Genomic DNA, 26,395 nt, shown 5'->3' with positions numbered 1-26,395 from the left:
AGTGTGTGTGTGTGTGTATATCTCTATCTACCTGAGGGAGCAGTGTGTGTGTGTGTATATATCTCTATCTACCTGAGGGAGCAGTGTGTGTGTGTGTGTATATATCTCTATCTACCTGAGGGAGCAGTGTGTGTGTGTGTGTGTGTGTATATATCTCTATCTACCTGAGGGAGCAGTGTGTGTGTGTGTGTGTGTGTGTGTGTATATATCTCTATCTACCTGAGGGAGCAGTGTGTGTGTATATATCTCTATCTACCTGAGGGAGCAGTGTGTGTATATATCTCTATCTACCTGAGGGAGCAGTGTGTGTGTATATATCTCTATCTACCTGAGGGAGCAGTGTGTGTGTGTGTGTGTGTGTATATATCTCTATTTACCTGAGGGAGCAGTGTGTGTGTGTGTGTGTGTGTGTGTGTGTGTATATATCTCTATCTACCTGAGGGAGCAGTGTGTGTGTGTATATATCTCTATCTACCTGAGGGAGCAGTGTGTGTGTGTATATATCTCTATCTACCTGAGGGAGCAGTGTGTGTGTGTGTGTGTGTGTGTGTATATATCTCTATCTACCTGAGGGAGCAGTGTGTGTGTGTATATATCTCTATCTACCTGAGGGAGCAGTGTGTGTGTGTGTGTATATCTCTATCTACCTGAGGGAGCAGTGTGTGTGTGTATATATCTCTATCTACCTGAGGGAGCAGTGTGTGTGTGTATATATCTCTATCTACCTGAGGGAGCAGTGTGTGTGTGTGTGTGTGTGTGTGTATATATCTCTATCTACCTGAGGGAGCAGTGTGTGTGTGTATATATCTCTATCTACCTGAGGGAGCAGTGTGTGTGTGTGTGTATATCTCTATCTACCTGAGGGAGCAGTGTGTGTGTGTGTGTGTATATCTCTATCTACCTGAGGGAGCAGTGTGTATGTGTATATCTCTATCTACCTGAGGGAGCAGTGTGTGTGTGTATATCTCTATCTACCTGAGGGAGCAGTGTGTGTGTGTATATCTCTATCTACCTGAGGGAGCAGTGTGTGTGTGTGTGTGTATATCTCTATCTACCTGAGGGAGCAGTGTGTGTGTGTATATCTCTATCTACCTGAGGGAGCAGTGTGTGTGTGTATATCTCTATCTACCTGAGGGAGCAGTGTGTGTGTGTATATCTCTATCTACCTGAGGGAGCAGTGTGTGTGTGTATATCTCTATCTACCTGAGGGAGCAGTGTGTGTGTGTATATCTCTATCTACCTGAGGGAGCAGTGTGTGTGTGTATATCTCTATCTACCTGAGGGAGCAGTGTGTGTGTGTATATCTCTATCTACCTGAGGGAGCAGTGTGTGTGTGTATATCTCTATCTACCTGAGGGAGCAGTGTGTGTGTGTATATCTCTATCTACCTGAGGGAGCAGTGTGTGTGTGTATATCTCTATCTACCTGAGGGAGCAGTGTGTGTGTATATATATATCTCTATCTACCTGAGGGAGCAGTGTGTGTGTATATATATATCTCTATCTACCTGAGGGAGCAGTGTGTGTGTATATATATATATCTCTATCTACCTGAGGGAGCAGTGTGTGTGTATATATATCTCTATCTACCTGAGGGAGCAGTGTGTGTGTATATATATCTCTATCTACCTGAGGGAGCAGTGTGTGTGTATATATATCTCTATCTACCTGAGGGAGCAGTGTGTGTGTATATATATCTCTATCTACCTGAGGGAGCAGTGTGTGTGTATATATATATCTCTATCTACCTGAGGGAGCAGTGTGTGTGTATATATATCTCTATCTACCTGAGGGAGCAGTGTGTGTATATCTCTATCTACCTGAGGGAGCAGTGTGTGTGTGTATATATCTCTATCTACCTGAGGGAGCAGTGTGTGTGTGTATATATCTCTATCTACCTGAGGGAGCAGTGTGTGTGTGTGTGTGTATATATCTCTATCTACCTGAGGGAGCAGTGTGTGTGTGTGTGTGTATATATCTCTATCTACCTGAGGGAGCAGTGTGTGTGTGTATATATCTCTATCTACCTGAGGGAGCAGTGTGTGTATATCTCTATCTACCTGAGGGAGCAGTGTGTGTGTGTATATATCTCTATCTACCTGAGGGAGCAGTGTGTGTGTGTATATATCTCTATCTACCTGAGGGAGCAGTGTGTGTGTGTGTGTGTATATATCTCTATCTACCTGAGGGAGCAGTGTGTGTGTGTGTGTGTATATATCTCTATCTACCTGAGGGAGCAGTGTGTGTGTGTATATATCTCTATCTACCTGAGGGAGCAGTGTGTGTGTGTGTGTATATATCTCTATCTACCTGAGGGAGCAGTGTGTGTGTATATATATCTCTATCTACCTGAGGGAGCAGTGTATGTGTATATATATCTCTATCTACCTGAGGGAGCAGTGTGTGTATATCTCTATCTACCTGAGGGAGCAGTGTGTGTGTGTATATATCTCTATCTACCTGAGGGAGCAGTGTGTGTGTGTATGTGTGTGTGTGTGTGTGTGTGTATATATATCTCTATCTACCTGAGGGAGCAGTGTGTGTGTGTATATATCTCTATCTACCTGAGGGAGCAGTGTGTGTGTGTGTGTGTGTGTATATATCTCTATCTACCTGAGGGAGCAGTGTGTGTGTGTGTGTATATATCTCTATCTACCTGAGGGAGCAGTGTGTGTGTGTATATATCTCTATCTACCTGAGGGAGCAGTGTGTGTGTGTGTATATATCTCTATCTACCTGAGGGAGCAGTGTGTGTGTGTGTATATATCTCTATCTACCTGAGGGAGCAGTGTGTGTGTGTGTGTGTGTGTGTGTGTGTGTATATATCTCTATCTACTTGAGGGAGCAGTGTGTGTGTGTGTGTGTGTGTGTGTGTGTGTGTGTATATATCTCTATCTACCTGAGGGAGCAGTGTGTGTGTGTGTATATATCTCTATCTACCTGAGGGAGCAGTGTGTGTGTATATATCTCTATCTACCTGAGGGAGCAGTGTGTGTGTGTGTATATATCTCTATCTACCTGAGGGAGCAGTGTGTGTGTGTGTATATATCTCTATCTACCTGAGGGAGCAGTGTGTGTGTGTGTATATATCTCTATCTACCTGAGGGAGCAGTGTGTGTGTGTGTGTATATATCTCTATCTACCTGAGGGAGCAGTGTGTGTGTGTGTGTATATATCTCTATCTACCTGAGGGAGCAGTGTGTGTGTGTGTGTGTGTGTGTATATATCTCTATCTACCTGAGGGAGCAGTGTGTGTGTGTATATATCTCTATCTACCTGAGGGAGCAGTGTGTGTGTGTGTATATATCTCTATCTACCTGAGGGAGCAGTGTGTGTGTGTGTGTGTGTGTGTGTGTATATATCTCTATCTACCTGAGGGAGCAGTGTGTGTATATATCTCTATCTACCTGAGGGAGCAGTGTGTGTGTGTGTGTGTGTGTGTGTGTGTGTGTGTGTGTGTGTGTGTGTGTGTGTGTGTGTGTGTGTGTGTATATATCTCTTTCTACCTGAGGGAACCGTGTGTGTGTGTGTATATATATATCAGGGCGGGGCTGCGGCCTCTGTGTATATCGGGGCGAATTGGGGGGGGTGTGGCTTGTGTGGATGTATATATTGGGGGAGGGGCTTGTATACGGATTGTTGGTTGCAGTATTTTATACGTTACGGATGTAGTGGGCCGGCTGACAGAATGCCCCTCCCATAGACCAGGTGGTGACTCGGGGCCTTGTGTGTGGGCACCCGGGCCATCACCTCAGCATGAGGCTCAGCAGACAGGACTCACAGAACCTCCCTACAATGATGGGGAGGGGGGGAGATTTGCGCTCCTGCTTCCGGCTGCGTTGCTGCAGTTCTCAGGCTGAAGGAGTGAAATACATCGCTGCTAGAACTGCCGGGCCGGCGCTCTCCAGTAAAGGAGTGGCTTTTGGTTGTAGTTTGGGCACTCTGGGTCTAAGAGGTTCCCCATCACTGCCCTAGGCCAATACCGAAATACTGGAGAGGCCGCAACACACAATATAAATATATATTTGGGTAAAACGAGCAATTGCATTGATGACTGTGTTGCATATAGGGTGTGGGGGTGGGGCGGGCCGCCGTGTGGGGGCTACGGGCGTTTTGCGGCCACTCTCATACCTTGGTGTATGATCTCCATTGTGGAGGATGTAATTTGTGTGGACAGTATTCTTGTTGCAGCTCTGGTGGTGACTGGAGGATGTGAGGTACATGTGTGCTTGTCTCCCCCTGCAGGATGATCACGGACGTGCAGCTCGCCATCTTCGCTAACATGCTGGGGGTGTCGCTCTTCCTCCTGGTTGTTCTCTATCATTATGTCGCTGTCAATAATCCCAAGAAGCAGGAATGAGGTAAGCATGGGCGGAGCTTGTGGTGGAGGGGTGGGGCTTGGTGTCCTGCTCACATAAGTGGTTAAAGTGCATCTACCACTAGGATTGAATGCAAATGAGCCTGAGGGGCTGTTAATGGAGCATGAAGCTCCTCAGGTTCATTTGCATACAGTCTTTCATCCTGGTAGTTTATGTCTTAAGCTTACTGTCTGGGTCAATAGTGGGGGTGGGGCTTAGCGCCAGGCTCATGTTAGAGGGTGTGGTAAGCGGGATTGGGGGCTTATGGCAGGGGGTGTGGTGCTTAGCAGGTGTGGGGGCTTATGGCCAGGCTCATGGCAGAGGAGTGCAGTGGTGAGCGGGGGGTGGGGGCTTGGTGCCAGGCTCATGGCAGAGGTGGGCAGAGGTGTGCAGTGGTGAGCGGGGGTGGGGGCTTGGTGCCAGGCACATGGCAGAGGAGTGCAGTGGTGAGCGGGGGTGGGGGCTTGGTGCCAGGCTCATGGCAGAGGAGTGCAGTGGTGAGCGGGGGTGGGGGCTTGGTGCCAGGCTCATGGCAGAGGAGTGCAGTGGTGAGCGGGGGTGGGGGCTTGGTGCCAGGCACATGGCAGAGGAGTGCAGTGGTGAGCGGGGGTGGGGGCTTGGTGCCAGGCTCATGGCAGAGGAGTGCAGTGGTGAGCGGGGGGTGGGGGCTTGGTGCCAGGCTCATGGCAGAGGAGTGCAGTGGTGGGGGCTTAGTGCCCAGGCTCATGGCAGAGGAGTGCAGTGGTGAGCGGGGGTGGGGGCTTGTTGCCAGGCTCATGGCAGAGGAGTGCAGTGGTGAGCGGGGGTGGGGGCTTGGTGCCAGGCTCATGGCAGAGGAGTGCAGTGGTGGGGGCTTAGTGCCCAGGCTCATGGCAGAGGAGTGCAGTGGGGGCTTAGTGCCAGGCTCATGGCAGAGGGTGCAGTATTATTAGGACTCACCTTTTTCTTTCTTCCTCAGATCAGAAGTAGTAGCAGTGAACCTGCTCCTGCCTATGGAGGCCCCGCCTTACCTGAGACTCCGCCCCCACATTCTTTCCTGTACAGATTTTTTGTAAGATTGATGACTGTGGCTGAATAAACTATGACACCGAGCCCATGTGGCCCCTGCTCTCTATGTATGTGTGTATATATAGTGTGTATGATGTAGATGTATTTGCTGTGTTCATTATCTCTCCCTGTTCTCACTCCAGTCTTGATGTAAGTTATAGTTCAAGACTTTGCAATTATTTTTTTAAAGTTGTGAAAATCAAACTTTAATACCAAATTTCTCACTCTTACACTTCTGACCTGATGGTTCCTCTAGGGCGTTACCCAGCCCTGACTCCTCCTCCGACCCATGATCCCTGCCCCCACAGAGGTGACCGGAGACTTTGTTGCTGATAAATACTGATCTTTATTAAATAGAAGCAGCAGAGACTCTGATTGTCTATTGTTGGCCGCAGAGATAAAATCACATAAAAACTTCTGGATATCAAATTTCATAAGAAAAATTAAAAATCGAGGACACAAGCCCAGAGACCCCCTCCGTTCCAAACATAGAAAACGTCACCATGTACAAAACAAGCGGCGGTGAAAGATGCGATTGGACGTTGCCACCATAAATGTCATCACAAAGTGCAAATGGGAGGAGTCAGTGGTGATAACAGAGAACACACACAGTAAGACGGGGGAGGGTTACCAACGCTGTGGTACTTGGTCCACTGTCCAGGCTCACAGAACATAGCACCATGACACGTATCTACTCATCAGCAGACACGGGAGTCCTCATCCCTCGGCACAGAAGGACAGGATCCCCTGATAGGGCGAGAGGTGAGCGCTCTCTGGAGAGACTGCTGGGAAACTCTACAAGAGAGAACAGATACAAGATCAGGAGTCTCACAGCAGTGGCAGCTCGAGGTGCTCCTGCTACAAGACCGATCATAGTTACCTGCTTGTTCAGCTCCTGGGTTTGGTCACAGATGTAGAGAGGTTCGTCCACCTTAGATCTGTGGAGCGGCACGGAGCAAACGGTCAGACTGGACGTGACCGCCGCCAGGTCTGCAAGTAATAACCGAGACAAACGTTAAGACAAATGTCTAGGAACCCAGTGGGCCCCTTACCCGTCCCTCCATTAGGACACCTGTGAGGGTGACATTATTCAGCCCCTGCTCGGAGGTGTATTTCCACACTCTGAGAATGGGAGAGTCCCGCTCATTAGCGACATGAAGGAGGCTCTGGGAGTGCAGGAGAGCTCCCCGCCTCACCGGGATGCGGCTGGGACGCACACCCAAGCTTTCCAGAGACCTGGGAGAGGAGAACGACTGATGAAAGATGGGAAGACCACAGGAGAAATCATAACTATAAAATTATCAGGACATCGTACCTGGAAAATTCTGCGCTGCAGTGGCCGCCACTTCTTTTTTGTAGGTTCTAAAACAATAACAAAAAACATAAGGTTAAAGTCTTTACAAAGGTGATCTCGCCCAAACTCAGCGCCCCTGAAGCAACCAGCCACACAATGTGAGGACAACTCAAATCCTCCACAACGAGAGCTGATCGCACCCAAACCCAGTGCCTCCAAAACAACCAGTCACACAGTATAAGGGCAACTCGAATCCTCTACAACTGGAGCTTATCTCACCCAAACCCAGCGCCTCCAAAACAACCAGCCACACAATGTAAGGGCAACTCCCCTACAATGAGAGCTGGTCTCACTGACCGGTGGTGCCCAGCTGGACTTTATTAGGCAACTAATAAAAAAAATTCTAGCACCTGTTGTAGTAAACTCACCACCAGGATAGAGGGTGAGCCAAGACTAACCAACAATTTTATCTGTGTGAAAGCGGCCCTTCTCTTCTCCAATAACATCAAGAAAAAGCTTGGGGGATAATGATTTTCAACATGTATGATCCATCGTTCCCACAAGATTGAAGATCACTCTAATTCACACTATAAACATGAGGAAACGTGCTGCTGACTTCTGAAGGTATTTCAGGCCCAGTACTGGTCCATCTGAGGAGTAGCATCTCTGCTCCACACACTTTGTACCTGTATCAGAGGAATATCAGCATCAGCTCGGATTAGTGTTTTCCTGTGCTCGCCCTCCCGAGGGCTCTTCTTGACCGATGCTGGACTCTTGGTCTTGTTGGCCAAGGTCAAGCTGCTGAATCCACTGCCTGGTAGGTGAGACAAGAGAAGGTGTCAATGCTGATCTTCATGATTAAAGAGGAAGAGTCAGACAATCAGGATTCTATGGGAGCTGCTCATCTATGTCCTGTTCCCCTTACCCTGCCAGTCCAGTAGGAGATGTAGACACCAGTCAAGGGCTCTTCTAGTTTCTCAAGAGTTATAGAGGGAAGCATCATGCACACAAGATAAAGTCAAGGGTTCTGCTCCCTCCTCCACCCATCTAACATTCACATTATTGGGGTAGTCGGGTTCAGAGCTATAATGGAAGTGGAAAGATGTCCTCATCTTCCCCAAAGCAGAGACTTGAGCTGGAGCATATGCTTGAAGGTACACACACCTGACATGCTGAGTGATACCGGGAGGCTGCATGATGGCTTCTGATGGACTAGAGGGTGTGGATGTCCTCGGGTTGGGAGCGCTGACATGTGAGGGGTTTGGGTGCTGGTGATCTGATGGCTCCTGGTCGGGCTGTGGACAGTGACCCGAAGTAATGACTGATGGTGCTGGCGGCGCTTCTCCTGGGCTTTGGTGTCTGTCAACAGCAAAATTTACACTGGTCACATATAAGGCCGAAGCCATCACTCAGGGAAGGAGAAGCAGCTAGTGGTCAGAGGAGAATGAAATGAGGGACGTGCTTGTAAACATCTACAAAGCCTACAATAACAGTGACAACACACAGCGATGTCACAGTACAGTTATCATGTACACAGCAGGATCACAACCAGGTGGCTCTATATTTAAAACCAACACTTGGATAGATCGTAATTCATCCTTTCTCTTGAATATCCATTATCCATATCTGCACTGCGGTACCCTCTACCCCCAGCAACTCTGAGGAAAGCCCCACTGGGAGTGTTAGCAACGATTGGCAGGACAAATCAGACAGGACATCACCACCACTGGTGGACATTAATCTCCAAAAATAAAGTCTGCAAAATGTAAAGACTGCCCTACACTGTGGTGGCAATTTGCTTTTGTGAAGATATTTATAGAGCAGCGTTATTCCATGGCTCTGTAAGGGGTTCACATAATTTACATTAATACAGTAACAATCTAACGCTCTGGAAGGAGGACCCTGCCATTGAGGGCTCACACTCTAAACCGTAGGGTAGAAGGATCTCTCTATACTGGATGGTAGATGGAGACACAACGTGAGGAGTCACACTTTGCGGGATGGTAGATGGAGACACGACGTGAGGAGTCACACTTTGCGGGATGGTAGATGGAGACACGACGTGAGGAGTCACACTATGCGGGATGGTAGATGGAGACACGACGTCAGGAGTCACATTCTATGCGGGATGGTAGATGGAGACACTATGTCAGGAGTCACACTATCCGGGATGGTAGATGGAGATACGACGGGAGGGCTCACACTATGTGGGATGGTAGATGGAGGCATGACGGGAGGGCTCACACTATATGGGATGGTAGATGGAGACACGACGTGAGGAGTCACACTATGTGGGTTGGTAGATGGTGACATGATGGGATGGCTCACACTATGTGGGATGGTAGATGGAGACAGAATGTGAGGAGTCACATTCTATGCGGGATGGTAGATGGAGACACGACGTGAGGAGTCACATTCTATGCGGGATGGTAGATGGAGACACTGAGGGCTCACACTATGCAGGATGGTAGATGGTGACACGACGTGAGGAGTCACATTCTATGCGGGATGGTAGATGGAGACATAACGTGGGGGCTCACTTTCTATGCGGGATGGTAGATGGAGACACGACATGAGGGCTCACACTATGTGGGTTGGTAGATGGTGACATGATGGGAGGGCTCACACTATGTGGGAAGGTAGATGGAGACATGACGGGAGGGCTCGCGCTGTGCGGGATGGTAGATGGAGACAGAATGTGAGGAGTCACATTCTATGCAGGATGGTAGATGGCGACACAACGTGAGGAGTCACATTCTATGCGGGATGGTAGATGGCGACACAACGTGAGGAGTCACATTCTATGCGGGATGGTAGATGGAGACACAACGTGGGGGCTCACTTTCTATGCGGGATGGTAGAAGGAGACACGATGTGAGGGCTCACACTATGCGGGAGATGGAGACACGACGTGAGGGCTCACACTATACGGGAGATGGAGACACGACGTGAGGAGTCACATTCTATGCAGGATGGTAGATGGAGACACGACGTGAGGGCTCACACTATGCAGGATGGTAGATGGAGACACGATGTGAGGAGTCACACTGTGCGGCAGCAAGCATCTCATCCCCTTTCCTATATCACACTAAAAGATTCTGGAGATATTTAAAGGGAACAACGTCCATTTATGAAGAGGTCCTCATCCTACTCAGTCAACAACCAAAAACAGCAATCCAGAAATGGAATTATTTCTTCAACAAGAACCATCTTCAGATTTCACCATAAGACTCTTGAAGAGTCACTTCAATGCCTCAACACAGAGCAGCTGGGGAAATGGAATCAAATATTTTCAACTGATCTTCACTCTGTTGGAATGTGTTCAGACAGGCTTTTCTCCCAAAATGGCAAACTCCAGCCAGGATCATTCTATAAGAGTCTTAACCTTGCAGCCACTTTCACCATGAAAGAAAAATAAGGAAACTTGATGTGGTCAGCCCGGAGCTCCAGTTAAGCAGATTCTGGTTCCAGGACCTTCTTATACTCTTGTCCAATTCATGGGGCTTTTACACTTCTGTTGCGGTGAGCACCACTAGCAAGGCTCCATTACATGGACTATGATTGGTTCAATTCTTTACAACTGTACTAGATATCTCTACTACTAGAAGTGATGTCACGACATCCTTGGGCTTGCTATAGTGAAGAAGGGGTTGTGCGACAGGAGTCATCGCCACGAGCCCTGTAGCCATATCCTCGGACTAGATCCATTATCCATCTGATTGCAGGACAGAGCGCAGGTGATACGAGCAGACACTTGATACAACAATGACACAAGAAAGCCAATAGCGCTCGAGAGGATTTGTAATCCAGTTCATTATGTGAAGAAAACTGATAAACTTACAGTCCTCGGAACTGGAATATCTCTTCTTTATATAAGGAGCACAATGAACTATAAAGAGTCTTCTTAAAATCTATTTCTTTCTGTGAGCAGACGGGGTACCGCAATGGGGACGGACAGCACTCCATGAATGCAAAGTTATCTCAAGACCGGAGAAAATATGGCAGATCTAACTTCACTTTGCGTTGTCTATACAAGTACTTTCATATTTCTTGACCAGTCTGGTTTCTTCGAGCTTCATGATCCATTAATTCAAGATTATCCCTGGCGTCTCTAATCCAAGCGCACACCACAAATATATAGAAATCGGGAATCTGCCATCATGAAGTAAAGTTTATCAACAGTGACAATGAGAAAGGTTGGGTCATGATTGGTGATGGCGGGTGCGTCGAAAAGAGCTGAACTTGACAATGGTTAATGATGTTAAATAATGAAGTTATGTTGTGTCGAGCCCTGAACATTGGTTTGTACAGAGACACAATGATCTGCGTTGCTTCGAAAGCAAAGACACGGAGACGGCGAGGATTATCAGATGGAGCGAGTTTATTATTGGTAAATATAATATATACAATGTCACAGACAACGACAACAGTTCTTACATTACTCCCTGGTAACAGCCATGGGCCCCATCTTCCACCCCGGAGCCCATCACAGCCTTCTCAATTGCAGTTTGGTTCCAGCAAACTACACGAGGCTACAATCCTCGACACGCGAGGCCAACACAATGATATTGGACACACAAACGACACTTACCACGACAATGACCATTATATAACAAGTGCAAATCCCAGAGAAGGTAAATAAGGACACTTCACCGAAAGAACGAACAGCACAGGACAAATACGTAAAATCATTCAAGCAAGTCAGGAAAGAAGAGGTCGGTAAGAGAGAAAAGATGGCGCCGACGAGGCCTGGAGTCTCCGTACTAAACACAGGCGTCGAATCCAAGGCTGGATCACCAAAGAGAGAAGCCAATCTTGTATTGCTGAGTGAGGTGCTCACTCCACTGGTCACGTATGTGGCACGTCATAACCAGACCGGGGAGCTATGGAGGATAGGGAGGAGGACAAGACGAATCGCTAATCTTCAGCTGGGAAAGCTCTCATGGTGCAGCTATCGAGAGAGATTTCTCAGGCATGCTACAGTCACTCTGCTCCCTGCCACATCTTCAGATTTCATGATCTCGGAGGGTACGGAGAGGACACGCAGAGCCATCGCAGTCCCACGGTTGCCCTTTGTCTTCACCTGATCTCCATGTATTAAAGAGCTGCACATACAATCACTACATGTAGTCAGACAGAAGTCCACAACAAGATCCTGCCTGAAATGGAAGGTCTCAACACAGGGAGGTTTTCACCTCTGCTTGGACCAACAACGCCAGATGTACCCTAAGGGGGTGAGGACAGGAGGCCAGCAGTGAGAAGAGCTCAGCTTACCTCGCACTGGACCCAGGAGCCTGTGACCACCTCCTTTGGGTGGGCTTTGGCCGCAGATGAAGGTGAAGCTGGGGGAGGGTCTGGTCTGAGGCGAGTTCTGCTGGCTGCTGCTGCTGCTGGTGCCATTACTGAAGCTCCGCGCTCTGCTCACATTATTCTCCAACAACGAAGACGAAGAAGCAAAACTGGAGAACAGAAAACAATGGGAGTGAGAAGAAGTAACAACATCCTGAGCTACACGTGTGCTCCGGCGCAGAGTCCAGCGAGCGCCTGTCATGTCTGGTTTATGAATGAAGATTGATGGCTCTACCACAGGAACAGCAATGGTGGTCTTCTTCATAGGTGACCCAACAAACTCCCCCGCCCTCATAGCATGGACTAGACAGTAGGCAAGTATAGTATGTACAGTGGCCAGAGGCTGCCACAGGTAGGTCCCATGCACATCATGGAGGGTGTCACCGGGGGAAATAAGGATTTGATAATCCAAAGATTTTACAAGTTTTCCCAACTATTAAGAATGGAGAGGTCTCGTTTTTTTATTGTAGGTCAATTCACCTGTGAGAGTAAAAAAAAAAACAAAAAAAAACAAAACAAAAAAAAAAAAAACACCTGTCCACACACCTACAATCACACTCCAACCTCTCCACCAGGACCGACGAGCAGGACACCAAGGACACGAGGCTGGGGTGGGGGCTACAGGGCAATAGGCAGCAGCTTGGCGAGAGGTCATGACACCACAAGATGATCCTGCTGAATCATCCTCGGCCTGGGGCTCCAAATCTACCCTCTTGGGGCAAAGTGGATTCTGAGAAAATTAAGGATCCAAACCACCATGAGGACCATAATCCTGCATCGCTCACACAAGTTCCCGCGGATCACACCACGAGAGGTTCAGGAGAAGGTCATGAGGCCAGAGGAGACTAAAACAAAAACTTTTAGGTATCTAATTTACCAAAATAAAGACGAGTAAAACCCCAAGAAAACCATCCCAACAGTGATCGCACTGAAGACCGGTCGGAGCTGGGTCTTTGAGCCCAACATTGTTCCAAAAACAAAGGCAGGACAACTAAAGAACGGTTCTGATAGAAGCATACACCCCCATGTGAGGGCGATATACCCCACCCCCAGGATGAGTGCCGTGTGAGGGCGATATAACTCCCCCCCCCAGGATGAGTGCCGTGTGAGGGCGATATAACTCCCCCCCCCAGGATGAGTGCCGTGTGAGGGCGATATAACTCCCCCCCCCAGGATGAGTGCCGTGTGAGGGCGATATACCCCACCCCCAGGATGAGTGCGGTGTGAGGGCGATATACCCCACCCCCAGGATGAGTGGCATGTGAGGGCGATATACCCCACCCCCAGGATGAGTGGCATGTGAGGGCGATATACCCCACCCCCAGGATGAGTGGCATGTGAGGGCGATATACCCCACCCCCAGGATGAATGGCATGTGAGGGCGATATAACTCCCCCTCCCCAGGATGAGTGCCTTGTGAGGGCGATATAACTCCCCCCCCAGGATGAGTGCCGTGTGAGGGCGATATAACTCCCCCCCCCAGGATGAGTGCGGTGTGAGGGCGATATAACTCCCCCCCCCAGGATGAGTGCGGTGTGAGGGCGATATACCCCACCCCCAGGATGAATGGCATGTGAGGGCGATATAACTCCCCCTCCCCAGGATGAGTGCCTTGTGAGGGCGATATAACTTCCCCCCCCAGGATGGGTGCGGTGTGAGGGCGATATAACTCCCCCCCCCAGGATGAGTGCGGTGTGAGGGCGATATACCCCACCCCCAGGATGAGTGCCGTGTGAGGGCGATATAACTCCCCCCCCCCCAGGATGAGTGCCGTGTGAGGGCGATATAACTCCCCCCCCCAGGATGAGTGCGGTGTGAGGGCGATATAACTCCCCCCCCCAGGATGAGTGCGGTGTGAGGGCGATATACCCCACCCCCAGGATGAATGGCATGTGAGGGCGATATAACTCCCCCTCCCCAGGATGAGTGCCTTGTGAGGGCGATATAACTTCCCCCCCCAGGATGGGTGCGGTGTGAGGGCGATATAACTCCCCCCCCCAGGATGAGTGCCTTGTGAGGGCGATATAACTCCCCCCCCAGGATGAGTGCCGTGTGAGGGCGATATAACTCCCCCCCCCAGGATGAGTGCGGTGTGAGGGCGATATAACTCCCCCCCCCAGGATGAGTGCGGTGTGAGGGCGATATACCCCACCCCCAGGATGAATGGCATGTGAGGGCGATATAACTCCCCCTCCCCAGGATGAGTGCCTTGTGAGGGCGATATAACTTCCCCCCCCAGGATGGGTGCGGTGTGAGGGCGATATAACTCCCCCCCCCAGGATGAGTGCGGTGTGAGGGCGATATACCCCACCCCCAGGATGAGTGCCGTGTGAGGGCGATATAACTCCCCCCCCCAGGATGAGTGCGGTGTGAGGGCAATATAACTCCCCCCCCCAGGATGAGTGCCATGTGAGGGCGATATAACCCCCCCCCAGGATGAGTGCCGTGTGAGGGCGATATACCTCACCAGAAACACCCTCCTGAGTTAGGGGGTTATCTCTGCACACAGCAGGTCTGGTGCGGTGGTCTGGAGGTAGGTATTAGGGTGAGGCACATTGTGTTAGTCTGTATCATGGCCAGACAGATTGTGGTGTCACTAGTTGCCCCAGGACCAGATATCACCTCCTCATCTCTGCATCCAGCAGCACTTGCTCCAGGTCCTGGTGATGGCTCCGGCCTGGACCCAATCCTTCTATTGATCCCCAGTAGGAGGGGAGGGAGGGAAGGTATTGGCAGATGGATTATATCTGGTGGCCACCAAGGCCCACGCCTACAGACTGTACCACGGCTGCCGGGCCCATGAACTGTCAGGAGGAGCACTTACCTGCTGGCCTTAGGCGGGGTCTTTGGGCCCTTCTTCCTGGCCGCTCCGCTGGTGGCAGCTTTGGTGTTGCGGACATGTTTCAGCATCCAGGCCCGCAGGTTGGAGAGGCCGCTGTACTCAGACATGACGAGCCGGGGCCACGGGTTACACTCCTCCATATCCAGGGCTGCCACAGCAACCGCTCTGCCAACCTGCCGCACAGAGAGGGGGCGCCACAGGGGGCATTATAACTCCCATCATCCCATAACATCCCAGTACATGATGGGGGGTCTCCGCCATACACCCCCTCTAGTCACTGCACCGCTCCCATTACCTGCTCAAATATTTCGGTGGTGAATTTTGGGGGAAAGGCTGGTGGTGGGGGAGGGGTGGCTCGCCCGTTATCGTGACACGCCCCAGGGATGGTGTTGACGCAGCGGCCGGTGTTGTAATTACATTCCAGGGTGTAGCTGGAACACGAAAAGTCAGAGTAATAATCAGCCGCAGTGGCTCACATCACCAGGAGGACTGCCCCACACTGCTCTATGTCATCCTCTCACCTGTGAGTTATGCCCGTAGCCTTATGTATGGCCACGCGGCCGCTGCCCTCCTTGGACTGACCGTCCCGCTTGTCTCTCGCATACATGTTCTTCTCCGAGAAATTACATCCCATGAAGTCAAAGTGAGCGGAATTCAGGGAGATGAGCTTAGGATACAGGAGGTTCTCCACCTGAGCGAGAGAGAGGAGGCGGGGTTATGTCATGTACCCGGGGGGCGGTATTATAGTAGTTATATTCCTGTACATAGGGGGCAGTATTATAGTAGTTATATTCTTGTACATAGGGGGCAGTATTATAGTAGTTATATTCCTGTACATAGGGGGCAGTATTATAGTAGTTATATTCCTGTACATAGGAGGCAGTATTATAGTAGTTATATTCTTGTACATAGGAGGCAGTATTATAGTAGTTATATTCTTGTACATAGGGGGCAGTATTATAGTAGTTATATTCTTGTACATAGGGGGCAGTATTATAGTAGTTATATTCTTGTACATAGGGGGCAGTATTATAGTAGTTATATTCCTGTACATAGGGGGCAGTATTATAGTAGTTATATTCCTGTACATAGGGGGCAGTATTATAGTAGTTATATTCTTGTACATAGGAGGCAGTATTATAGTAGTTATATTCCTGTACATAGGAGGCATTATTATAGTAGTTATATTCCTGTACACAGGGGGCAGTATTATAGTAGTTATATTCTTGTACATAGGGGGCAGTATTATAGTAGTTATATTCTTGTACATAGGAGGCAGTATTATAGTAGTTATATTCCTGTACATAGGGGGCAGTATTATAGTAGTTATATTCCTGTACATAGGGGGCAGTATTATAGTAGTTATATTCCTGTACATAGGGGGCAGTATTATAGTAGTTATATTCCTGTACATAGGGGGCAGTATTATAGTAGTTATATTCTTGTACATAGGGGGCAGTATTATAGTAGTTATATTCTTGTACATAGGGGGCAGTATTATAGTAGTTATATTCCTGTACATATGGGGCAGTATTATAGTAGTTATATTCCTGTACATAGGAGGCATTATTATAGTAGTTATATTCCTGTACACAGGGGGCAGTATTATAGTAGTTATATTCCTGTACACAGGGGGCAGTATTATAGTAGTTATATTCCTGTACATAGGGGGCAGTATTATAGTAGTTATATTCCTGTACATAGGGGGCAGTATTATAGTAGTTATATTCCTGTACATAGGGGGCAGTATTATAGTAGTTATATTCCTGTACATAGGGGGCAGTATTATAGTAGTTATATTCCTGTACATAGGGGGCAGTATTATAGTAGTTATATTCTTGTACATAGGGGGCAGTATTATAGTAGTTATATTCCTGTACATAGGAGCAGTATTATAGTAGTTATATTCCTGTACATAGGGGGCAGTATTATAGTAGTTATATTCTTGTACATAGGAGGCAGTATTATAGTAGTTATATTCCTGTACATAGGAGGCAGTATTATAGTAGTTATATTCCTGTACATAGGGGGCAGTATTATAGTAGTTATATTCTTGTACATAGGGGGCAGTATTATAGTAGTTATATTCTTGTACATAGGGGTCAGTAGTATAGTAGTTATATTCTTGTACATAGGGGGCAGTAGTATAGTAGTTATATTCTTGTACATAGGGGGCAGTATTATAGTAGTTATATTCTTGTACATAGGGGGCAGTATTATAGTAGTTATATTCTTGTACATAGGGGGCAGTATTATAGTAGTTATATTCCTGTACATAGGGGGCAGGATTATAGAAAGTTATATTCTTGTACATAGGGGGCAGTATTATAGTAGTTATATTCTTGTACATAGGGGGCAGTATTATAGTAGTTATATTCCTGTACATAGGGGGCAGTATTATAGTAGTTATATTCCTGTACATAGGGGGCAGTATTATAGTAGTTATATTATTGTACATAGGGGGCAGTATTATAGTAGTTATATTCCTGTACATAGGGGGCAGTATTATAGTAGTTATATTCTTGTACATAGGGGGCAGTATTATAGTAGTTATATTATTGTACATAGGGGGCAGTGTTATAGTAGTTATATTCCTGTACATAGGGGGCAGTATTATAGTAGTTATATTCTTGTACATAGGGGGCAGTATTATAGTAGTTATATTCCTGTACATAGGGGGCAGTATTATAGTAGTTATATTCTTGTACATAGGGGGCAGTATTATAGTAGTTATATTCCTGTACATAGGGGGCAGTATTATAGTAGTTATATTCTTGTACATAGGGGGCGGTATTATAGTAGTTATATTCCTGTACATAGGGGGCGGTATTATAGTAGTTATATTCTTGTACATAGGAGGCAGTATTATAGTAGTTATATCCCTGTACATAGGGGGCAGTATTATAGTAGTTATATTCTTGTACATAGGGGGCAGTATTATAGTAGTTATATTCTTGTACATAGGAGGCAGTATTATAGTAGTTATATCCCTGTACATAGGGGGCAGTATTATAGTAGTTATATTCTTGTACATAGGAGGCAGTATTATAGTAGTTATATCCCTGTACATAGGGGGCAGTATTATAGTAGTTATATTCTTGTACATAGGGGGCAGTATTATAGTAGTTATATTCCTGTACATAGGGACAGTATTATAGTAGTTATATTCCTGTACATAGGGACAGTATTATAGTAGTTATATTCCTGTACATAGGGGGCAGTATTATAGTAGTTATATTCTTGTACATAGGAGGCAGTATTATAGTAGTTATATCCCTGTACATAGGGGGCAGTATTATAGTAGTTATATTCTTGTACATAGGAGGCAGTATTATAGTAGTTATATTCCTGTACATAGGAGGCAGTATTATAGTAGTTATATTCCTGTACATAGGAGGCAGTATTATAGTAGTTATATTCCTGTACATAGGGGGCAGTATTATAGTAGTTATATTCTTGTACATAGGAGGCAGTATTATAGTAGTTATATTCTTGTACATAGGAGGCAGTATTATAGTAGTTATATTCCTGTACATAGGGGGCAGTATTATAGTAGTTATATTCTTGTACATAGGGGGCAGTATTATAGTAGTTATATTCCTGTACATAGGGACAGTATTATAGTAGTTATATTCCTGTACATAGGGACAGTATTATAGTAGTTATATTCTTGTACATAGGAGGCAGTATTATAGTAGTTATATCCCTGTACATAGGGGGCAGTATTATAGTAGTTATATCCCTGTACATAGGGGGCAGTATTATAGTAGTTATATTCCTGTACATAGGGGGCAGTATTACTGTAGTTATATTCTTGTACATAGGGGGCAGTATTATAGTAGTTATATTCTTGTACATAGGAGGCAGTATTATAGTAGTTATATTCCTGTACATAGGAGGCAGTATTATAGTAGTTATATTCCTGTACATAGGGGGCAGTATTATAGTAGTTATATTCCTGTACATAGGGGGCAGTATTATAGTAGTTATATTCCTGTACATAGGGGGCAGTATTATAGTAGTTATATTCTTGTACATAGGGGGCAGTATTATAGTAGTTATATTCTTGTACATAGGGGGCAGTATTATAGTAGTTATACTCTCATACATAGGGGGCAGTATTATATTTGTATAATAGGAGTCTCACCTGGGTGGTCTCTTCTGTGAAGTAGTTGCCATACATGAAGCAGCCACGTTTAGAAGCGTGGCCATGAAGGTCCACATAGAAGGCAATTCCACTTTCCTGAGGAGGGATGGAGGATGTGGGATCGGTGACCACCTGGGACTCGCCTGGTTCCGCCTTGGGGTCCTGCCCCAAGGACCACACATCATTGTCCCCGCTGAGGTCCTTGCGCTCAGGGAAGATGCTGGTTTCCTGTGAGAGTTCCTGAGATGTGACGCCTTCTCTGTCCATACTGTTCACCAGGTTATTAGTCTTCTCCATGTCGGACAGGTCGTCCTCGGTGGGCGGCCGCGGTGGGGAATGATTGGAGATCTTTGGTCGGAGTGCAGGGTTAGAGAGGGCGGAGGAGGAGGACGTCCTCCAGTCGGGGTCGTTTGGCCGGACGCGGTTGTGGACGTGGTGGTAGAGGAGAACAGACTTGGCCCCGTAGACTGATGGGTGCAGCTCACAGTCCGGGGCCAGATACTGCCGGTTCAGATTAACCCCCCGAGTGTCCGTCCTGTGAGAGGGGGGAGGGGTAGTCAAATATGTCTGACTTAGCAGGGTAACCATGACCCCTCACCCTGGTACTTACCTGTAATGTCCCCTCATCACCCCATCAGGGTTCAGCATGGGGATGAGCTTGAAGATGTACATGCGCCTCAGCATGGCCGCCCGGGGGTCGTCCTGCCTCAAGATAAACTCCAAGAAACCATTGAAAACGAAGCTGGAGGGGGTCTCCCCCGGGTGCACGCGGCTGCTCAGGAAGAACACCTGGCATAGACAACACAGAGGTCACGTGCGGGGTCAGGATATGGAGGGCACGGGGTCATGTCGTCATCCACTCACCCTCTTCCCACTGAAGCGGAAAGGACGTGGACAGGAGCGATCCGGGAACAGCTTGTCCAGACGAGGCTCCCGCTCCTCCATCATCCCGTGGCAGGAGGTGATGGTGAGGAGGTCCACGCGGAGCCCCTCCAGGGAGTGACACAGCAGCTCCCGCTGGTAGTAGATGGAGTCTGCGGGGCTGCTGCGGGGACACAAGGGGCCGTCAGGGTGTGATCCTCCCCACCCTCAGCTGTGACACACCTGAGCACAGGACCCTCACCTGCCCGGAGACATCTGCTTGCAGTCAGTGAATCGATCATCCAGCCCGGCCAGCAGCTCCTGACTCTCCTCGTAGGAGAACGGGAAGCAGAAGGCGAAGTAGGTGGTGGCTCCGCGGCAGTCCAGGAAGCGGTGGCTGAAGGACAGGACAAACTGGTTCTCCACCATCTGCAGAGATGAGCAGGAGGTGACCAGGGGCCCCGCCAGCACCAGCCCCCCTAGAGGCCCCCAGACATAATGGATCCAGTACCTGGAAGGTGGGCCTATCACGGACACGCTCCCAGCGCGAGCGGATGGGGACAGTGCGGACGAAGGGCGCCATTCCCTGGCCGTACAGCTTGCTCTGCTTGTTCATGTTCATGATGTTCATCTTGATGAGTTTCCCTGGAGCGGCCCCCCTCACACTGAAGTAAAACCAGGACCTGCCGAGAGAAGAGGGGGCATCAGGGGGGTGCACAAGGGGGGCCTGGAGTGACCACCACTGCATGACATCACCAGACAGACACAGAGAGTAGGACGTGCCCCTACTCAGCCCCCCCAAGGGCTGCACTCACCTCTCCATGACATCACCAGACACAGAGGGTAGGATGTCCCCCCCCCGGGGAGCCCTGGACTCCGCCCTCCATGACATCACCAGACAGAGGGTAGGATGTCCCCCGGGAAGCCCTGGACTCCGCCCTCCATGACATCACCAGACACAGAGGGTAGGATGTCCCCCCCCCGGGGAGCCCTGGACACCGCCCTCCACGACATCACCAGAGAGAGGGTAGGATGTCCCCCTGGAGCCCAGGACTCCGCCCTTCATGACATCACCAGAGAGAGGGTAGGATGTCCCCCGGGGTTCCCTGGACTCCGCCCTCCATGACATTACCAGACAGAGGGTAGGATGTCCCCCGGGACTCCGCCCTCCATGACATCACAAGACAGAGGGTAGGATGTCCCCCGGGGAGCCCAGGACTCCGCCCTCCATGACATCACAAGACAGAGGGTAAGATGTCCCCCGGGGAGCCCAGGACTCCGCCCTCCAAGACATCACCAGACAGAGGGGAGGATGTCCCCCCTGGACTCCGCACCTGTTCCCATTCTCGTACTCGGTGTCGGCACAGTCGGGCTTGGTCCAGATGTTAAACTCGTAGTCGGGGGCTGTGGTGGAGGAGCCCCCGGTGCAGCCGTTACTGCCGGACGAGTCTCCATCTCCATCTGTCCTCTCCACCTTCTCCACTCGGGACAAATTCCCAGAATCAAACTTGGAGCTAAACAGAAGCCCCCCGCAGCGGACCTCCATCACCACACAATGGCGGCAGCCGCGAGGCTCATTCTCCAAGGACCTGGAAGACAGACAGAGGGTCACAGGACAAAGGTCACAGGACAGACAGAGGGTCAACGGGACAGACAGAGGGTCAACGGGACAGACAGAGGGTCAACGGGACAGACAGAGGGTCAACGGGACAGACAGAGGGTCAACGGGACAGACAGAGGGTCAACGGGACAGACAGAGGGTCAACGGGACAGACAGAGGGTCAACGGGACAGACAGAACCGAGTATAGAAAGAGGAGGACCCCCCCCATGTACTGACCATCAGCGGCCGCACAGGGGGGCCCCCCCGAGATCTTCCCCGCTGATCCTCTACACAATCTAAAGGGAACAACAAGATGTGAGGATGAGCCCCAACAGCGAGTACAGGAGGAGCCGTGTGTACAGCGCCCAAATATACACAGACCCCGCCCCCCGTATGTGTCCCCTCCTCCTGTATATGACATGTCCCCCCCCTCCTCCTCCTGTATATGACATGTCCCCCCCCCCTCCTCCTCCTGTATATGACATGTCCCCCCCCCTCCTCCTCCTGTATATGACATGTCCCCCTCCTCCTCCTCCTGTATATGACATGTCCCCCTCCTCCTCCTCCTGTATATGACATGTCCCCTCCTCCTCCTCCTCCTCCTGTATGTGACATGCCCCCCCCCCCTCCTCCTCCTCCTGTATGTGACATGCCCCCCCCCCTCCTCCTCCTCCTGTATATGACATGTCCCCTCCTCCTCCTCCTCCTCCTGCTGTATATGACATGTCCCCCCCCTCCTCCTCCTCCTGCTGTATATGACATGTCCCCCCCCCTCCTCCTCCTCCTGCTGTATATGACATGCCCCCCCCCCTCCTCCTCCTCCTGCTGTATATGACATGTCCCCCCCCCCTCCTCCTCCTCCTCCTGTATATGACATGTCCCCCCCCTCCTCCTCCTCCTCCTGCTGTATATGACATGTCCCCCCCCTCCTCCTCCTCCTCCTGTATATGACATGTCCCCCCCCCTCCTCCTCCTCCTCCTGTATATGACATGTCCCCTCCTCCTCCTCCTCCTCCTGCTGTATATGACATGTCCCCCCCCTCCTCCTCCTCCTGCTGTATATGACATGTCCCCCCCCCTCCTCCTCCTCCTCCTGCTGTATATGACATGTCCCCCCCCTCCTCCTCCTCCTGCTGTATATGACATGTCCCCCCCCTCCTCCTCCTCCTGCTGTATATGACATGTCCCCCCCCCCTCCTCCTCCTCCTGCTGTATATGACATGCCCCCCCCTCCTCCTCCTCCTCCTGTATATGACATGTCCCCCCCCCTCCTCCTCCTCCTCCTGTATATGACATGTCCCCCCCCCCTCCTCCTCCTCCTCCTGTATATGACATGTCCCCCCCCCCTCCTCCTCCTCCTCCTGTATATGACATGTCCCCCCCCCCTCCTCCTCCTCCTCCTGTATATGACATGTCCCCCCCCCCTCCTCCTCCTCCTCCTGTATATGACATGTCCCCCCCCCTCCTCCTCCTCCTCCTGTATATGACATGTCCCCCCCCCCTCCTCCTCCTCCTCCTGTATATGACATGTCCCCCCCCCTCCTCCTCCTCCTCCTGTATATGACATGTCCCCCCCCCCTCCTCCTCCTCCTCCTGTATATGACATGTCCCCCCCCCCTCCTCCTCCTCCTCCTGTATATGACATGTCCCCCCCCCCCTCCTCCTCCTCCTCCTGTATATGACATGTCCCCCCCCCCCTCCTCCTCCTCCTCCTGTATATGACATGTCCCCCCCTCCTCCTCCTCCTCCTGTATATGACATGTCCCCCCCTCCTCCTCCTCCTCCTGTATATGACATGTCCCCCCCCCTCCTCCTCCTGTATATGACATGTCCCCCCCCCTCCTCCTCCTGTATATGACATGTCCCCCCCCCTCCTCCTCCTGTATATGACATGTCCCCCCCCCTCCTCCTCCTGTATATGACATGTCCCCCCCCCTCCTCCTCCTGTATATGACATGTCCCCCCCCCTCCTCCTCCTGTATATGACATGTCCCCCCCCCCTCCTCCTCCTGTATATGACATGTCCCCCCCCTCCTCCTCCTCCTGTATATGACATGTCCCCCCCTCCTCCTCCTGTATATGACATGTCCCCCCCCCTCCTCCTCCTGTATATGACATGTCCCCCCCCCTCCTCCTCCTGTATATGACATGTCCCCCCCCCTCCTCCTCCTGTATATGACATGTCCCCCCCCCTCCTCCTCCTGTATATGACATGTCCCCCCCCCTCCTCCTCCTGTATATGACATGTCCCCCCCCTCCTCCTCCTGTATATGACATGTCCCCCCCCCTCCTCCTCCTGTATATGACATGTCCCCCCCCCTCCTCCTCCTGTATATGACATGTCCCCCCCCCTCCTCCTCCTGTATATGACATGTCCCCCCCTCCTCCTCCTGTATATGACATGTACCCCCCCTCCTCCTCCTCCTGTATATGACATGTCCCCCCCTCCTCCTCCTGTATATGACATGTACCCCCCCTCCTCCTCCTCCTGTATATGACATGTCCCCCCCTCCTCCTCCTCCTCCTCCTGTATATGACATGTCCCCCCCCTCCTCCTCCTCCTGTATATGACATGTCCCCCCCTCCTCCTCCTCCTCCTCCTGTATATGACATGTCCCCCCCCTCCTCCTCCTGTATATGACATGTCCCCCCCCTCCTCCTCCTGTATATGACATGTACCCCCCCTCCTCCTCCTCCTGTATATGACATGTCCCCCCCTCCTCCTCCTCCTCCTCCTGTATATGACATGTCCCCCCCTCCTCCTCCTGTATATGACATGTCCCCCCCTCCTCCTCCTGTATATGACATGTCCCCCCCTCCTCCTCCTGTATATGACATGTCCCCCCCTCCTCCTCCTGTATATGACATGTCCCCCCTCCTCCTCCTGTATATGACATGTCCCCCCCTCCTCCTCCTCCTGTATATGACATGTCCCCCCCTCCTCCTCCTGTATATGACATGTACCCCCCCTCCTCCTCCTCCTGTATATGACATGTACCCCCCCTCCTCCTCCTCCTCCTGTATATGACATGTACCCCCCCTCCTCCTCCTCCTCCTGTATATGACATGTCCCCCCCCCTCCTCCTCCTCCTGTATATGACATGTCCCCCCCCTCCTCCTCCTCCTGTATATGACATGTCCCCCCCCTCCTCCTCCTCCTGTATATGACATGTCCCCCCCCTCCTCCTCCTCCTCCTGTATATGACATGTCCCCCCCCTCCTCCTCCTCCTCCTCCTGTATATGACATGTCCCCCCCCCTCCTCCTCCTCCTCCTCCTGTATATGACATGTCCCCCCCCCTCCTCCTCCTCCTGTATATGACATGTCCCCCCCCTCCTCCTCCTCCTGTATATGACATGTACCCCCCCTCCTCCTCCTGTATATGACATGTCCCCCCCCTCCTCCTCCTCCTGTATATGACATGTACCCCCCCTCCTCCTCCTCCTGTATATGACATGTACCCCCCCTCCTCCTCCTCCTGTATATGACATGTACCCCCCCTCCTCCTCCTGTATATGACATGTACCCCCCCTCCTCCTCCTGTATATGACATGTACCCCCCCTCCTCCTCCTGTATATGACATGTACCCGCCCCCCTCCTGTATATACGGTCGGTGTCCCGGATGTACATACCTGTCACAGTGGCCGCGGTGGCTCCGTGTTCCTCTCTGGTGTCTCCGCACAGCTGAGCTCCGTATCCCAAACAAACCCCCCCTCCTCCTGCTCCCCGGGCCACACAGCAACAAGCCGCGCTGTGATTGGCTCTCTGCGCAGTGTCTGACTATAGCGGCTCCTGATTGGCCTCTGAGCCTGGCTCCTGCGCTCCTCGCCTCGCTATGAGATAGGGGCGGGGCACAGCCTGTGTCTCCATGGAGACTGTATCCAGCAGTGACAGAGCCTTCCTGCAGTGGGCGTGTCCTGTGAGGTTTGGCGGGGCCATCTATATCTGTAGAGGAGCAGTGGACAGCCGTATCTCTACAGGAGAGTCATGTAATCACCCAGCGTGTAATATCCTGTATATGACATGTACCCCCCCCTCCTCCTCCTCCTCCATGATGTCCTCCCAACCCTTCCTGATGTCCTTCTGCCCCTCCATGATGTCCTCCCGCCCCTCCATGATGTCCTCCCACCCCTCCATGATGTCCTCCTGCCCCTCTATAATGTCCTCCTGCCCCTCTATGATGTCCTCCCACCCCTCCATGATGTCCTCCTGCCCCTCCATGATGTCCTCCCAACTCTCCATGATGTCCTCCTGCCCTCCCATGATGTCCTCCTGCCCCTCTATAATGTCCTCCTGCCCCTCTATGATGTCCTCCCACCCCTCCATGATGTCCTCCTGCCCCTCTATAATGTCCTCCCGCCCCTCCATGATGTCCTCCCACCCCTCCATGATGTCCTCCTGCCCCTCTATAATGTCCTCCTGCCCCTCTATGATGTCCTCCCACCCCTCCATGATGTCCTCCTGCCCCTCCATGATGTCCTCCCAACTCTCCATGATGTCCTCCTGCCCTCCCATGATGTCCTCCCGCCCCTCCATGATGTCCTCCCACCCCTCCATGATGTCCTCCTGCCCCTCTATAATGTCCTCCTGCCCCTCTATGATGTCCTCCCAACTCTCCATGATGTCCTCCTGCCCCTCCATGATGTCCTCCCGCCCCTCCATGATGTCCTCCCGCCCCTCCATGATGTCCTCCTGCCCCTCCATGATGTCCTCCTGTTTCTCCATGATGCCCTCCTGCCCCTCCCTGATGCCCTCCTGCCCCTCCCTGATGCCCTCCTGCCCCTCCATGATGTCCTCCTGCCCCTCCATGATGTCCTCCTGCCCCTCCATGATGTCCTTCTGCCCCTCCATGATGTCCTTCTGCTCCACCATGATGTCCTTGTACCCCTCCATGAT

The 26,395-nt window shown here is 50.7% G+C and overlaps 2 protein-coding genes across 4 annotated transcripts in view; one reads left to right on the top strand and one right to left on the bottom strand.

The window, feature by feature from the left end:
- Window positions 1–5,471, top strand: part of OST4 (oligosaccharyltransferase complex subunit 4, non-catalytic) — an 8,047-nt gene extending 2,576 nt beyond the window's left edge. Inside the window, exons 2-3 of the mRNA XM_072143909.1 lie at window positions 4,245–4,360; window positions 5,316–5,471. Of these exons, the coding sequence (XP_072000010.1) occupies window positions 4,246–4,359 (114 nt within the window). The 5' untranslated portion in view covers window position 4,245 and the 3' untranslated portion in view covers window position 4,360; window positions 5,316–5,471. The remainder of the gene's footprint in view (window positions 1–4,244; window positions 4,361–5,315) is intronic.
- Window positions 5,472–5,765: 294 nt separating this feature from the next.
- AGBL5 (AGBL carboxypeptidase 5) lies at window positions 5,766–25,270 on the bottom strand. 3 transcript variants are annotated; one of them, XM_072143906.1, is made up of 17 exons: window positions 25,132–25,270; window positions 21,232–21,486; window positions 20,409–20,580; window positions 20,160–20,326; window positions 19,901–20,081; window positions 19,647–19,825; window positions 19,037–19,571; window positions 15,411–15,580; window positions 15,185–15,320; window positions 14,872–15,062; window positions 11,973–12,157; window positions 7,863–8,057; window positions 7,385–7,512; window positions 6,720–6,766; window positions 6,477–6,640; window positions 6,285–6,394; window positions 5,766–6,199 (listed from the first exon to the last, which is right to left on the bottom strand). In XM_072143906.1, the coding sequence occupies exons 2-17, from the start codon at window positions 21,441–21,443 to the stop codon at window positions 6,122–6,124; spliced, it is 2,850 nt and encodes a 949-aa protein (XP_072000007.1). In that variant the 5' UTR covers window positions 21,444–21,486; window positions 25,132–25,270; the 3' UTR covers window positions 5,766–6,121. The 3 variants fall into 3 exon arrangements, with proteins under 3 accessions (XP_072000007.1, XP_072000008.1, XP_072000009.1); XM_072143907.1 differs by having other exon boundaries at window positions 19,901–20,078; XM_072143908.1 differs by lacking the exons at window positions 5,766–6,199; window positions 6,285–6,394; window positions 6,477–6,640; ... (1 more) ...; window positions 7,385–7,512; window positions 7,863–8,057 and adding an exon at window positions 11,060–11,803.
- Window positions 25,271–26,395: the final 1,125 nt, after the last annotated feature.

Source organism: Engystomops pustulosus, chromosome 3 (genome assembly GCF_040894005.1).
Source record: "Engystomops pustulosus chromosome 3, aEngPut4.maternal, whole genome shotgun sequence".
NCBI lineage: Eukaryota > Metazoa > Chordata > Amphibia > Anura > Leptodactylidae > Engystomops > Engystomops pustulosus.
The sequence above is the reverse complement of the archived record's forward strand: the minus strand, read 5'-3'. Positions and strand labels throughout refer to the sequence as shown.

Excerpts from the sequence above, each read along its gene's own strand:
- AGBL5 (XM_072143906.1), bottom strand. The coding sequence starts at position 21,443 with ATGGAGGTCCGCTGCGGGGGGCTTCTGTTTAGCTCCAAGTTTGATTCT. Across the intron at positions 20,581-21,231 it reads GAGTACGAGAATGGGAACAG|GTCCTGGTTTTACTTCAGTG; the intron begins GTGCGGAGTCCA and ends TTCTCTCGGCAG. Across the intron at positions 15,581-19,036 it reads TCACAGAAGAGACCACCCAG|GTGGAGAACCTCCTGTATCC; the intron begins GTGAGACTCCTA and ends TCTCTCGCTCAG.